Genomic DNA, 13,808 nt, shown 5'->3' with positions numbered 1-13,808 from the left:
AACAGGTTAAATAAGGTAGAAAGGGGTCATGTTCGTGGGTAAGACTAATAGAAGGCATGATCCTAGATCCAAAGCTACAGCCACATTTGTACAGCCCTTCTTCAGGTTCTGAAATTCAGGAAGACTATTCTCTTTGTGGGAAAGAGAGTGGAATTCTAACATAGGTTCAAGGGATGCTGCAAAAAAGGATGGTACATTCAAACAGGACATCTTTTTCCCCCTCCATTTTGTCTGGAATGACTGCTGTAGGTATGACGTTTACATTGCATCTCTCCTCTGGTATTAGATGCATGAGAAGTCAGATAGAAAGCATATTGCAAAAATTAGCCTGTTTTTCATGGGATGTTCTCTTGAAGTGGACATGCATAGAAGTGCCACAACACACAACAGAACATACCATGAATGTATTTATTTCCTTTCATTCTAAATCCACAAATTTAGGCCAGGGGAATGTAGTTTTGCTGGGCTCATTCTGCAGTGCACAATAGCTGCTGTTCTTTAAGAATTTCCTTTCAGATATCTGCTTCTGTAAGTGAAGCCATCAAGCTATGTTCAAACTGTGAATAAGTACTACCATTTCAAAGGCCTTTTGCAGTTACACCTGGATGTCTCAACCCTCTGTGCCTCTCTTTGTCTGTATTAGAGCTTTGTCATTAGGAATGTGGTTCATGTTTGTACAGAAGCTTGTGCAACATTACTCATAAATCAAGGGCCTATGCATTTCAGGGATCCTTCTCGAAAATCAAATACTAATATATGGTCATTACATATTTTCTATTGTATTTGTATTGTAATCGAGTGTAGTGAACCTAAAGGCATGAAAATAAAATGACTGTAAAGGAAGGCATGTGTTCAGTGGTGTATTATCTTCACAACTAAAAACATTACTGTTACTGGAATATGAAATACATTTCATCAGTATATAAAAGTCAAGCAATTGTTAAATACCTAACAATAATTCTAACAAGGAATTGAAATTTGAATAGAAAGCGTGCTATTAACTTAAGAAATGCCAAATTGATTGAACTAGATTAGCAGTAATTCAGGCTATGAGGGCCAGAAGTTAAAATCTGTGCTGGTTAGAGGGGAGCTATTCATTTTAAATAAGAGCCAGTTTGGTATAGTGGTGAAGGAATTGGGTTAGAAACTGCAAGTTATAGTTACACCTTAGGCACAAATGGTGACTTTGGGCCAGTTGTTTTCTAAGCCCTAGGAAGGAGGCAATAGCAAATCACTTTTGAAAAAACTTGCCAGAAAGCTGCAGGGAATTTTCCAGGCAGCCTCCAAGAATCAGAAGAAATAAAATCTCTTAAATAGGATGGGACAACTGTTCTAAATATACTGTGTAAAAAAAAACTTGCAAAACGTTACATCTTGTAACATCACATCATTATGAATTGATTTTAATCTAAAGAAAAATTGTTATTTAGGCTTACTAGAATAATGGACAGACAAAACCATTACCACTCTTTCGTTACAGTATTATTTATTGGTGATTATACTTGGCCGTCATAGTAGAACCATTTTCCCTTCTAAGCTGCGCTTAAGCTTAACATGATTTCAACAGAATTGAAGTCACAAAGGTATTGTGGGTGATTATTTGAATGATGATTTTTAAAAAAACCTCACTCTTCAAAGGGAAAAAGTGGTAACTTGTGTTTAGCCAATTATCACACCAGAGGTTTTTTGTTGTTGTTGTTGAAATGTGATCAGTTATATTTTTGACAGTTGCTGAAATGTTTTGATCAAGTGTACTTTTATATATTAGTGACCTGAATTATCAATGTTTTACTACCTTTACAAATATTCTATCTGGCATCAAAACTAATTACAATCTAGAAAGCAAAGTTACATTTTAATGTCATTCATTCATACAGTATATTTCCACAAAATGCCCCAAAGACAGCTTAGTCAGTCTTGTACGTTTCAATTTTATACTTACTTTCAACAATTGGAATTATTGCTGATACAGCGTAAAACATGAACATCTAAAGCACTCCCACACTAATGATTAGAGTTTGCTCTAGAAGTTAAGATGCTGGACTAGGAGCAGGGAAACCTGAATCTTTATACTGATTTAGGCATGGAAGTTCACTGGACAGCCTTGTACCATTCACTTTCTTTAAGCCCTAGGAAGTAATGTTAAAACACTTACAAAAATATTGCCTAGACCACTGGTTCTCAACTTGTGGTCTACAAGTGGGGGGGGGCACAATGTCATCACAGGAGGTCTATGAAGGCTTGATTTAAATATTGAGTTACGTTTTGGGGCTCCATGGCCACAAATGGTATTTAAAGGGGATCCGTGATGAAGAAAAGATTGAGAAACACTGGCCTAGATTGCATGTACTGGCAACTGTAGTTGCCAGGAATCAACAATGAGTTGAAAGCAAGCAAGCAAGCAAAAAATAATATATGGCTTCAAGGAATACTCAAAATATCTAAGGGATTCCACAAAACTCCAGTTTGAGTGTGTCTGATGTAACAGGCTCTATTTTTCTGAAATTATATATCAATCAAACTGAATTATGAAATCTTAAATCCTGGATTGAATTATCAGGGGCAAACCCACTGGAAATCAATGGGCATTGTTAGTCTTCTGAAATTCTTTCTGCATGGCTTAGCGATTATTTTCAGAAGTATCATGGTGGCAACTTTTAACTTTGTGGTTATGATTGATTCACTCTTTCAGTTTTTAGAATGCACTTTATTAATTTAATTTAGCTTCCTAGTACACTTACACTGATTTATTGTTAGTTGGCAAATAAGAAACTATACTTAATCTAATTTAGATCAAACAAGTAATAACAAAGTTACCACTTCAGAGTTGAGCCAAGTTATAAGCCAAGGAAAGTACTATATTATATTATAAAGCCATGGTTTCTGATCATTTTATCTGATGAAACCACAAACTAGTTGCTGCATTCCACTGAATATACATACCAGGGCTGTTTATATGCTTTGAAAATAATTTGGAAAAAATACTTAAGGTCTCGCACAGGCTCAAGCCTTTTCTATTATTCAATAATGCAAGTCAACTTTTAAAGGGTTCTGTATTAAGTCTGAAAAAAAGTTGCAATTGCTCATTAAAGTCTGAAGTACTTTTTTCAAATTATTGCCCCAAAATGTTCATCTGGAGTACAAGGAATGTATACTTGCATAGCAATTATATAGAAATTCTTCTGTAATAAGAAGTTTGTCTAAAATATATATGGTGCAATCCTATACTAAACTGGGAATAAGTTACACTAAACTCAGCAGGGTTTGTTATTATGTAGAAAATTGCACTCATTAACATTCTGCGAAGGTGAATAATGTGATTGAAGCAAACTATTATTACAATCACCAGAGTAATGATAATAATTGAGGGATATAAATGTAACAAATTACAGTGATAACCTGTAAATACCGCAAAAATACACTAATTGATCACAGAATTGTTGCACCAAAAAGTATCAATACATTTTTACTCTTTAATTATATTAAGCATTTCCCTGGAAACTTCATGAGTCAAATACGAAGAGGGTGAAAGAGAAATGTAATGCAAAAGATACAGTATACAAGGAATGCATAACACTTTTATGTTCAACATCAAGGTATCTATGGACCAATTAAATCATTAACAAGGTTTTTAATTGAAGTGGGTGCTCAATGAGAACTTTGGAACCTAGAACTTTGAGAGCATGTTTTGTGCGATATTATAAAACAGATGTGACCATGGGACTGGTCATGATGAAGACTTTACCTGAAGACAAATGAGGCCCTGAACTATGCTGGATCTCTGTGGAGCCCAAAGGCACTGTTGGAAATACAGATAATGTATGAGGCTGGTGTTGTGTGGCATGTTAGTTTGCCATTTATTGTGCTTGACTAAAAGAATCTTTGAATTCAAGTGGGGTGAATTGCCTAATGAGCACCAAGGAGCGTATCAGTGATTACATTGTTGCTCTTGAGTTTCTTTGAGATTTCAGGTTTTACAGACATAAATGGAATTTTTGCACCTCTTTATTTTGAATTACTGGTGGCAACACCACTTTCGCAATCATAAGGCAGCTGCTTCTTTTCCTAGGCTTTATGATTGATATAGTAACTTGTTTCACACACATATACATGTACAACTCTTGAATCTCAAAAAGCATATGAGCTCCATGAGCTCTGAAAAGGATTTAGCTGATTAGAAGAGAGGAGCTTTGCACACACCCATGTACACTAAACACCTCTTTCAAAGGTTTGTACAACCATGCTTAGTAACAACCATTTCTATCAATATAAATAACAAAATAAAGTTTAACTATTAAGAAAGCTAATGTTGACTTAGGAAATATCAAGCATCAAGGTGCAACTTCATCCTTAAATTCATTAACTACTTTTTACATGCTCTTACAACAAAAAATAAGCTTATAGCTATATTATATCACTATTCCCCTTAGTCAAAAGTATTCATTAATGAGAGTAACGGTGTTGCTATATCATGAGAAATATAGATCAGGAAAATTTCTTCTAGCAAAGCTGAAAGTATCATAAACATTTTATACAGAGTAAATAAATCTTGTCAAAAGTCCTTAATGATGCTTTAAATTGTTATGGTTTTAAGTGCAGTTTGACAAGATGCTTCATTTAGAAGAAATAAACCATTTGCTGGTTTCTTTGGCTTTTCATTTTTATATATACCGTATTTTTCAGAGTATAAGATGCACCGGAGTATAAGACACACCAAGATTTTGAAGAGGTAAATTTTAAAAAAAAAGTTTTTGCCCTCCCCGGCTCCCAGCACTCTGCAGGCATCCCAAACCATCTGCACGCCCCATTTTTTGTGAAAAATGGGGCATGCAGAGTTTGGGAGGCCTGCAAAGTGCTTCTGGGGCCGGGGAGGGCAAAAATGTGACATGTGTTGATCTTCTTAAAGAGTAAGGCTTTTATCGATCTCAAATCCACTTTTCTCTACCTCTCCCACGGCAGGGCAGGACTAAACATCTCTCTCCGGGCTTTATTTTTCCCTTCCCTCCAACTAGCAGCGACGGTAAGCCGCTTGGCCCAAGGAGTGGCAGTCAGCTCGCTTCTTCTCTTCAGTGAGGAGGGAAAGACATGCGGGGGCTGCTGAATGGATGCTGCTGCACTTGACTGGGAACGGCCCTTTGGATGAGGAGGAGTGGGGATCCCTTCCATTTGGATTAATGGCTCCTTGTGGCGGCACCTTGTGGCGGCAAAAGGGAAGCATATAGGAAACGAGGCTGCCTCGTCACACACACACACAAATCTGCCCGGATCTGTCATGCAGCAGATATGGTAGCTGGGCTCAATAGCAGCAGCAGCAATAAGCACTGCATGACAGATCCGGAGGAATTGGGGTGGGGAGATGCAGCAAGGGAAGAGGACCAATCTCCTCTGTTTGAAGGCTTTTCTCAGGACACTAGATCTCCACTTTCTCTCTGGAAAATTGGCATCGTCGGGATTTTGGCTAGTGAAAGAAGTATGGGATGGAAAGAAAACTTCAAAATGTGGGAGCGCCAGGTCAGGAGTCTCCCTGGAGCCTCCAAAGTTTCCTTTCCATCCTACGCCTAGCTAAAATCCCAATGATGCCAATAGCTTTTTCCGGAGAGAAAGTGGAAGCCTAGCATCCTGAGAAAAGCCTTCATGCAGATTGGTCCTCTTCCATCCACCCCTCCCCCCAAATCTGCCCAGATCTGTCATGCAGCAAAGAGATATGGTAGCTGGGTGCAATAGCAGCAGTAGCAAAAAGCACTGCATGACAGATACAGGGGATTGGGGGGATTGCAGCGCCCACTTCACCAGCCCCTTCCCGGGCGGTTCCGGGCGGCAGAAAGCGCAATAACAGCATTTTCAGGTGGCATCACGGTGTTCTCAGCTGCCTGGAACCGTCTGAGAAGGGACAGGTGAAATAGATGCTGTGTGAGAGGTGTAAGGCAAGGTGCTTCACTGCTCAGCCTCCCCCTTCTCCAGACAACCCAGTTAGAGGACGGTCAGCTTCTGCTCCTGGCCCGGGAAATGGATCTGGCCAGGAGGAATGCAAGACCCATTTTTGCAATCAGGGAGGAAAAAGAGTGTTTCAGGCGGTGGGTGGTTTCAGGCTGCAGTGATCGCCGGGCGCCTGAAATGCTCTTTTTCCTCCCCGACTGCAAAAATGGGGCTTGTATTTCTACTGGCCAGATCCATCTCCCAGGCCAGGAGCAGAAGCCGACGACTGGGTTGTCTGGAGAAGTGGTGGTATGAGCAGCGAGCCACCTTGTCTTAGGCCTCGCCTCCTGCGCAGTGTCCACTTCATTTCCCTCTTCTCCAGACGACCCAGGCGGCTACATTCAGAGTATAAGATGCACCCAGATTTTCACCCTCTCTTTTTTGGGGGGAAGGTGGGTCTTATACTCCAAAAAATACGGTAATACTTTTTTAAAATGTATTTTGTATGCAGGTAGCAAACTATAGGTTTGCACATAATTTTTTTGCATCCATGTTGGCTTCTGTTGGCCTGCAGGCTAAGTAGCCAACTTCTATTCAGTTGAACTCTCCTTTGGCTTGATGTATTGATTGTGAAACAGTGTGGCGCCTATGGTAGGAACACAGAGTGTTTTCAAAAAACACTTGAAAATACAACAATCACAGTTTCTGCAATCTCAGTTCCCAAAAGGCAATCATAATCAAGTCATCCTGGAGAGTTAAAGCTGAGAATGATATCACAACCCAAGTGACTTTCTTCCCACCTGCCATAGCGGGAAGGTGCATGTTTTCTGAAGCAGGAGTGGTTGTACATCCAAGCACATATTTCTAACACTTATTGAACTCCTAGCCTCTTCTGGATATAGTGCTTGGGACACACATAACTGGTGCAATGATGCAGGCTACAGCCTCAACTTACCAAATGCTTTATGCAAAGGATCATAGAAAATACTTCAGGGAAAATAAAAGTGCATACTAAATGTCCCAAAGGCTTTTTTTTAAAGTGCTTCTGGTATACTTTTTTAAAGCATCTGTGCGCACACGCACACACACACACACACACACACAGTTTAAAAGTGCTTTTGCTGAAAACCTGAAAATATACATTTTTGTAGCTTTCATGTCATGTCAAAACAGCAAATTCTGCTTTTCAGGTTTTTTTTCAACTGATCATTTTGTGCTTTCAGCTAACTGTCTAAAGCTAAGAGTTTCCCAGAGTTCTCAGTCGCTTTTCTACCTTACTTTTTTTCTTCTAGAGAAAGCAGTTTTAACAGTTATTTAACAAGCTCTATGATCTCTTTATGCCTTATAGCTCCACTAAAATACAGGATAAAAAGCTCATTTTGAAGAGAGAAAGCCTGTCAAAATGGAGTTAGTTTGAATAATGGTTATTATTGGAGTAACGGAGCAGCTCAAATCCAAGATGTTTCTAATACTAGGAGTATCCAAGCAAGAAATGTTTTATAGTGAAAGCTACTAAGATCTCATTCTTCAGTCACTGCACACTTCCAAACTGTGAACATCTTAGAGCCACGAAGCTTTAAGATGTTAGGTAAAGATGGGGCTCCATGCAGGTAAAAGTCAGCTTTTCCACATCTGTTTTTGTGAGATCATCATTTTAACAATGTTCTTCAACAGATGTCATCAACAAGTTTCACTCCATTAATCCCACGATAAGTTACTCGGCTTGGACGCACCAAGACTCCATATTTTGGCTTGCAAGTGAAATATCGCTTTTCTCCCACAGAGCCATCATTCTTGCCCTTGGCACTCCGAAGTTCCAAGCCAAGCCAAATGCCTGGAGCAAAAGTGGTGGGCCCAATGTAGCGAATTGTGCCCATCTCACTGGAGCTGGTCAGGAGGACCTGAGAGCCTTCATGTAATTTCACTGGGGCATCTGTGCTTGTAGTAGTCGTGTTGCTCCAACTACGACGCAAAGAAGAATTTTTTGATCTGGACAAAGAAAAAGAGGCAACACTTATTTCCAATTGAAAATTTTTTTAAAAAGTAAAATAAAAAATACAACATTGCACAATAAAAGGGAATTGACCTCCAGTGTATTAAATTAAGACCAAGGACCTCTTTTTACTAATTAATTCTAATTCAATTTCCAAAGCAAAATATGTATTTGATTTATTCTTTGATCACTTTACTATATTTCTATTCTGTCAGTGTTATGCAAGAAAAAACTTATAATCTTTTTAGCAACAGCAATAGCAGTTAGACTTATATACTGCTTCATAAGGCTTTCAGCCCTCTCTAAGCAGTTTACAGAGTCAGCATATTGCCCCCAACAACAATCCGGGTCCTCATTTTACCCACTTCGGAAGGATGAAAGCTGAGTCAACCCTGAGCCGGTGAGATTTGAACAGCCGAACTGCAGAACTGCAATCAGCTGAAGTAGCCTGCAGTGCTGCATTTAACCACTGTGCCACCTTTTTTTCATTCACATTAAAGTCAAGAAGATTTTACAAGTATAACCCTTTCCTCTCAATGCCCATATTAGCTGTGAAAGAGCTAAATATGCCAAGATGCTGTATAAGAAGAAAAAAATAGATTGCTCTCCTGTTGCAATCCCAATAACTATCAGTTTGTCATGTAACAAATATGCTCAATATATTTTTAAAAAAGGATGTTAAAAACAAATAAGTATTTAATGTTATTTCCAATGTGGTCTAAGTGAGGTTCCAATAAAAAGCAGCACAAAGTATGGAAGATGAGAGAGGCAAGAGTTTAGAAAATGTTAGCCATTTAGTCTAGTATGAGCTGACAGGAATGTGGCAATGATGTTTAATATAGACCAGATTTTTTTACCATCTTGAGTTATTCACTTCAGGGTAGATTACTGCTTGTTTCTAACAACTATCAACCATTGCTGCATAACAATTCATAGATATGCAGAACATCATTGGCATTGTTTTTCTTATAGACATTCAGAAATAGATATGGGATTTGCATGCATATGCCAAAATGGTTTCTTAATCATGAAGATTCATGCCTCCCCTGTAAAAGGGGATCTAATCTCAGAAAATTAGGAATATATACATTCTGTTATTTGTTCTATAAAATCACTTACTTGACAAAGAAATTTCTCCTGTTTATCTCTTTTTGTGAAGCTGCAGAAGTTGTACTAAAACTTCGTTGGAAACCTGAATGATAAAAAAAGCAGAATAAGCTTTTAATTGAACATGCAATACATTCCTATGCTGGTCTTGTAACTATGAATCTTCAGATATTTTGGATGATGAGAAAAAACTGAAGTCAGCAGAAAAAGCCAATGAGAAAAGCTACACACAAAGGCAAATGAAGATCTGTAAACAAAGAAAGTATAGGGAGAACAGAAAGCAGGATGGGTCACAAGAAGATAAGTGATAAATAGCTGTAGCAGTAGACAGGGTGTTGAAGAAGCTAAAGCTCAGAATGTGGTTGTAAAAAGATACTAAAGAAATCAAAATTGTTTATTAAGATAAACTCAAAATAATAGGGGGGAAAGTAATATGGTAACTGTTTGATAAACACAGCAAAATCTAACAAATAGCAAAGGAAATCTACTCTGAATCTTTTTTTTATCATTCCATGGAGACAAAGCTTCAACATGACAGAAACATGGTCATGGAATATCTATTCTCCATTAATATGTTTCAATCTCCAGATTAGCTGCATCCTCTGGGATAATGAAAGAACTCGTCCCCAAGGTGGTCAAATGTTTATCTGTAAGTAATATTGGGGAACTGGTAAAGCATTTGTTAACTAGAAGAGAACTAAATTTCCATCTACCAAAAGAGGAAAAAAGAGGAACCAGGAAACTACAACCTGACCAATCTGACACTAAAGCCTGGGAAGAGACAGAACAAATTGTAAAAATTTGCACCTTGAAAATAATGCACGAAGAAGCAGGAGTTAGTAGGGACTTGTCAAGAACAAATCTGATAATCTTTTGATGTAATAAATTCTTTAGTACTTTGTAATTATATTGATGTAATTTCAGCAAATATTTTAATAAAATCCCCTCTCCCGTGATATTTTGATTAATGAGATCAAAATTAACGAGATCAAGATTAACTGTGGGCTGGTTAGCATCACAATTATATGACAACACAGTTGGCTCAAAAGTGCACTTATCAATGAATCATATCAAGATGGAGAAAGGTATCAACTGAAGTGCTGCACAAATTGGAAAGAGCTATTATGTCCCACGATGTTGTGTGTTAGTCAAACTTCACCTTAAGCAGTCTATCTAATTCTGGGAACTCTAAAAGGATTGATAGAAAAATTTAGAGGAGAACAATGAAGATGATGTCGGGATAGAAATTAAGAAACTAGGTTAATTTAATCCTGAGAAGACTGAAGGAGGATATGATAGCATTCTTTAAAATAGTTGAAAATATGTCAAAACAACAGAATTATTCTCCATTCAGGTTCTAAGTATAAGACATGGATTCGTGAATTTGAGATGCAAGAAAGCAGATTCCAATTAAATGCTAAAGGAAAAATGAGAGCAATTCAAAAATAGAACTAATTTGCAGAAGTGAAGTCTCAATTGCTCAGTGTATTATAATGGAAACTAGACAGTCATCCTTCATAGATGATTCAATTTGCATTTTGGCATTAAGTTGGGTATTGGTTTTGAAAGCTGATATGGCCCCTTCCACTTCCAACATTCCCAGCCACTATGCCTAACAACGAACCTTGTTAAAGGGAATATTTATGAATATATTGATATATGCATATTTAAAAAGAATACAGCACAAAAAACTAAATTGGTTAATTTCTAATTTGCTATCCCTAATGATTGAGTCTGTGTTGAAATCTGTAATTATTTTTTCTTACACAAAACTTTAAACTTAATCTTTGAACTGAAATACTTAAAATAATGGACATTTGTGGGTTGATCTGCAATAGATACTTCGGAATTAGATTACTAACTCAGAATCTAATATTATTATTGGAATACGAATGATAATAAACCACACACTTTGGATTTTATACAAAAATATGTAAGATAAGGTATACATGCAATATTTAAGCTTTTAACTGCATTTCACAAAGACATATGTTTGCAGATCTCTGGAATCTAGGAATATAATCAATAGATCTCTGGAATCTCACAAAAAACCACTCTTCTTAAAAAACCATATTTAAGTTCAGAAATGCATTGTAAAAATAAAACAAAAGAAAAAGAACATAACGCTTGTATTTCCCAATTCATTCTTACCTTACATCAACTATAACAAATATATCATGTTCAAGAAACTACAATTTCTGTAATTTGCATAGGTAATAGAAAACAAAAACAGATTCATGTTGTATTCCTACCAGGGAAAGAATGATTCATTTTACTTGAAGTATCTGTGAGAGATTCTAGTGATCCTGTTAACCTGCAAATGAAATCATGTATTATTTTTTTCTCACTCAAGATAACAAAAGAAAAATAAAAGCAGTGTAATTCTTCCTTTACTCTACCACTGGTAAATATCCTTCAGCATATAACATACTACAGATTAATTTTTCTAAATCAGAATACAATCTTCCCGAAACTACAGGTAGTCCTTGACTTAGGATCATAATTGAGCCCAAAATTTTTGTTCTTAAGTGAGACATTTATCAAGTTATTTTGCCCCATTTTATAATCTTTCTTGCCACAGCTGTTAAGTGAATCACTGCTGTTGATAAGTTAGTAATCCAGTTATTAAGTGAATCTGGCTTCCCCATTATATTTGTAAGAAGGCTGCAAAAGGTGATCACATGACCTTGGGACACAGCAACGGTTATAAATATGAACCAGTTGCCAAAAAAATGATCACATGATCATGGGGATGCTGCAAAATTAGTAACTGTGAAAAATGGTTGTAAGTCACATTTTTCAGTGCCGTTATAATTTTGAACGGTCACTAAACAAACTGTTGTTAAGTCAAGGACTATCTATAATGCCCTGAAGATGGATTCACCCTATAGTACTCATAATCCTGAATCAAGATTATTTTACTAGTTGAAGAAAATTGATCTAACATATTCAAGAATAAAGTGCTGGGACATCAATGCAGAAAAACTGGCAATGGAAGGTCCAACCGGAAATGGGTCTTTAGAATAGATAAATAGTTTTCCCCATGATTCACACTGTCCCCATTATTCTCATCCTCATATTTTCACATCCCTCAGGTGCAAGAGGGACAGAATAAATATCTGTTAGAGTTCCCTAAATGAACAGAGCATTTCAGGGATCAAAAACTCTGCAGCATCATATGCAGCAACAAAGTAAGTATCCTAAAAATCAGCTTTTAGGAGCCCTGTACCAGAATTCTGTTTTTCACCTCTTGTAGTTAAGTACCATATTTTCCAGAATATAAGACGCACCTTTTTTCCTCAAAAAAATGGCTGAAAATCGGGGTGTGTCTTATACATCAAATACAGCATTCTTTGCCTCCTGAAACCCCGCTCCTTCACCAAAATGGCCATGCATACCCTTATGGAGGCTTTCAGAGAGCTCGTGGGGGTTGGGGTGGGCAGAAATGAGCAAAAAACGGGCTGTTTTTTACCCCCCCCCCAGCCCCCAGCAGCACTCTATAAGCCTCTATAAGGCTATGCATGTAATTTTTTTGACAAAAAACAGGCCGTTTTTTGTTCTTTTTTGACCCCCCCCCCAGGAGCACTCTGCAAGCCCCCCAAGGCTATTCATGCCTTTTTAAAAAAAAAACGGGTCTGTTTTTGTGAAAAACGGGCCATTTTTGGGAGATTTGCAGAGTGCAAAAACTTTTTTTTTCCTTTTGGAAAGCTCTTCAACTGATTGAAGAGAATTGCATTGATCAAGTGCTATGCCAGCAGAAACACCTACCTATCTACTGTATTTCTATCTCTATTTCTCTCTCTCTATCCCTCTACCTACCTACCTACCTACCTATACACACTCTCTCTCTTCCTACCTACTGTATTTCTCTATCTCTCTATATTTCTCTCTCTATCGCCTTATCTACCTACCTACCTAATTACTCTCTCCCTCTCCCTATCTACTGTATTTCTATCTTTTTCTATTTCTCTCTCTCTATCCCTCTACCTACCAACCTATCTACAAACTCTCGCCCTACCTACCTATATATTTCTCTCTCTCTATTTCTCTCTCTATAGATATATTCCTTTATCTACCTACCTACCTAACTACTCTCTCTCCCTCCCTCCCTACCTACTGTATTTCTCGCTTGTTCTCTCCCTCTCTATCCCTCTATTTACTATTGACTTTTTTTTAATTTGCCCCTTCAAACCCTTGGTGCATCTTATACTCCGGTGCATCTTATACTCTGAAAAATACGATAACTAGGAATCCCCAAACAGCAACCACAGCTAGGAGAATCTCAATTCCAAAATGTGGAAAATACCTAACTTAGACACAAAATTTCTGACACTAGTGGAGGATTACCATGATTCCAATTCAACTCCTTGTCTAGCTAGTGGTCAACACAGACTTTTAAATCCATGTCATTCTTTTATGCTGTCTGTATCAGGTTTAATTTCAATGTTCCATTGCGCGTTCTCCAAGATACTCCTCCACTTAACCATACTGTAGCCTCATTTGCCAATATTTCCCTTATTTCCCCATCATGATATTTTCTCTTCTACTCTCCATGCCACCTCAAAATCCCTCTCATTCACAATATTGAATACTATTTGGTACATCACAATGTAGCTAATAGTAACCAAAGTGCCACCAAAGCAGTGTCAACTCTGAATGCCCACATACATAGATCTGTTTCCAACCTGTCTCCCAAATCATTTCATTCTGCTTTATGGCACTAGAGGTTAAAGGAAAATTTCAGAAATCTTTCTTTCAATTATGAGATTGCATATATTGACATAAGATGCAA

General features: G+C 37.5%; 1 protein-coding gene across 2 annotated transcripts in view; it reads right to left on the bottom strand.

Annotated features, from left to right (window-relative positions):
- Window positions 1-6,969: 6,969 nt before the first annotated feature.
- CLIP4 (CAP-Gly domain containing linker protein family member 4) overlaps window positions 6,970-13,808 on the bottom strand; it is a 44,118-nt gene continuing 37,279 nt past the window's right edge. For both annotated transcript variants that reach the window (XM_032215786.1, XM_032215787.1), the window contains exons 14-16: window positions 11,269-11,330; window positions 9,029-9,101; window positions 6,970-7,905 (exon numbers count right to left, since the gene is read on the bottom strand). In XM_032215786.1, coding sequence (XP_032071677.1) covers window positions 7,584-7,905; window positions 9,029-9,101; window positions 11,269-11,330 — 457 coding nt within the window. In that variant the 3' untranslated portion in view covers window positions 6,970-7,583. The remainder of the gene's footprint in view (window positions 7,906-9,028; window positions 9,102-11,268; window positions 11,331-13,808) is intronic.

Source organism: Thamnophis elegans, chromosome 4, assembly GCF_009769535.1.
Source record: "Thamnophis elegans isolate rThaEle1 chromosome 4, rThaEle1.pri, whole genome shotgun sequence".
NCBI lineage: Eukaryota > Metazoa > Chordata > Lepidosauria > Squamata > Colubridae > Thamnophis > Thamnophis elegans.
This window is presented reverse-complemented; position numbering and strand designations above follow the sequence as displayed.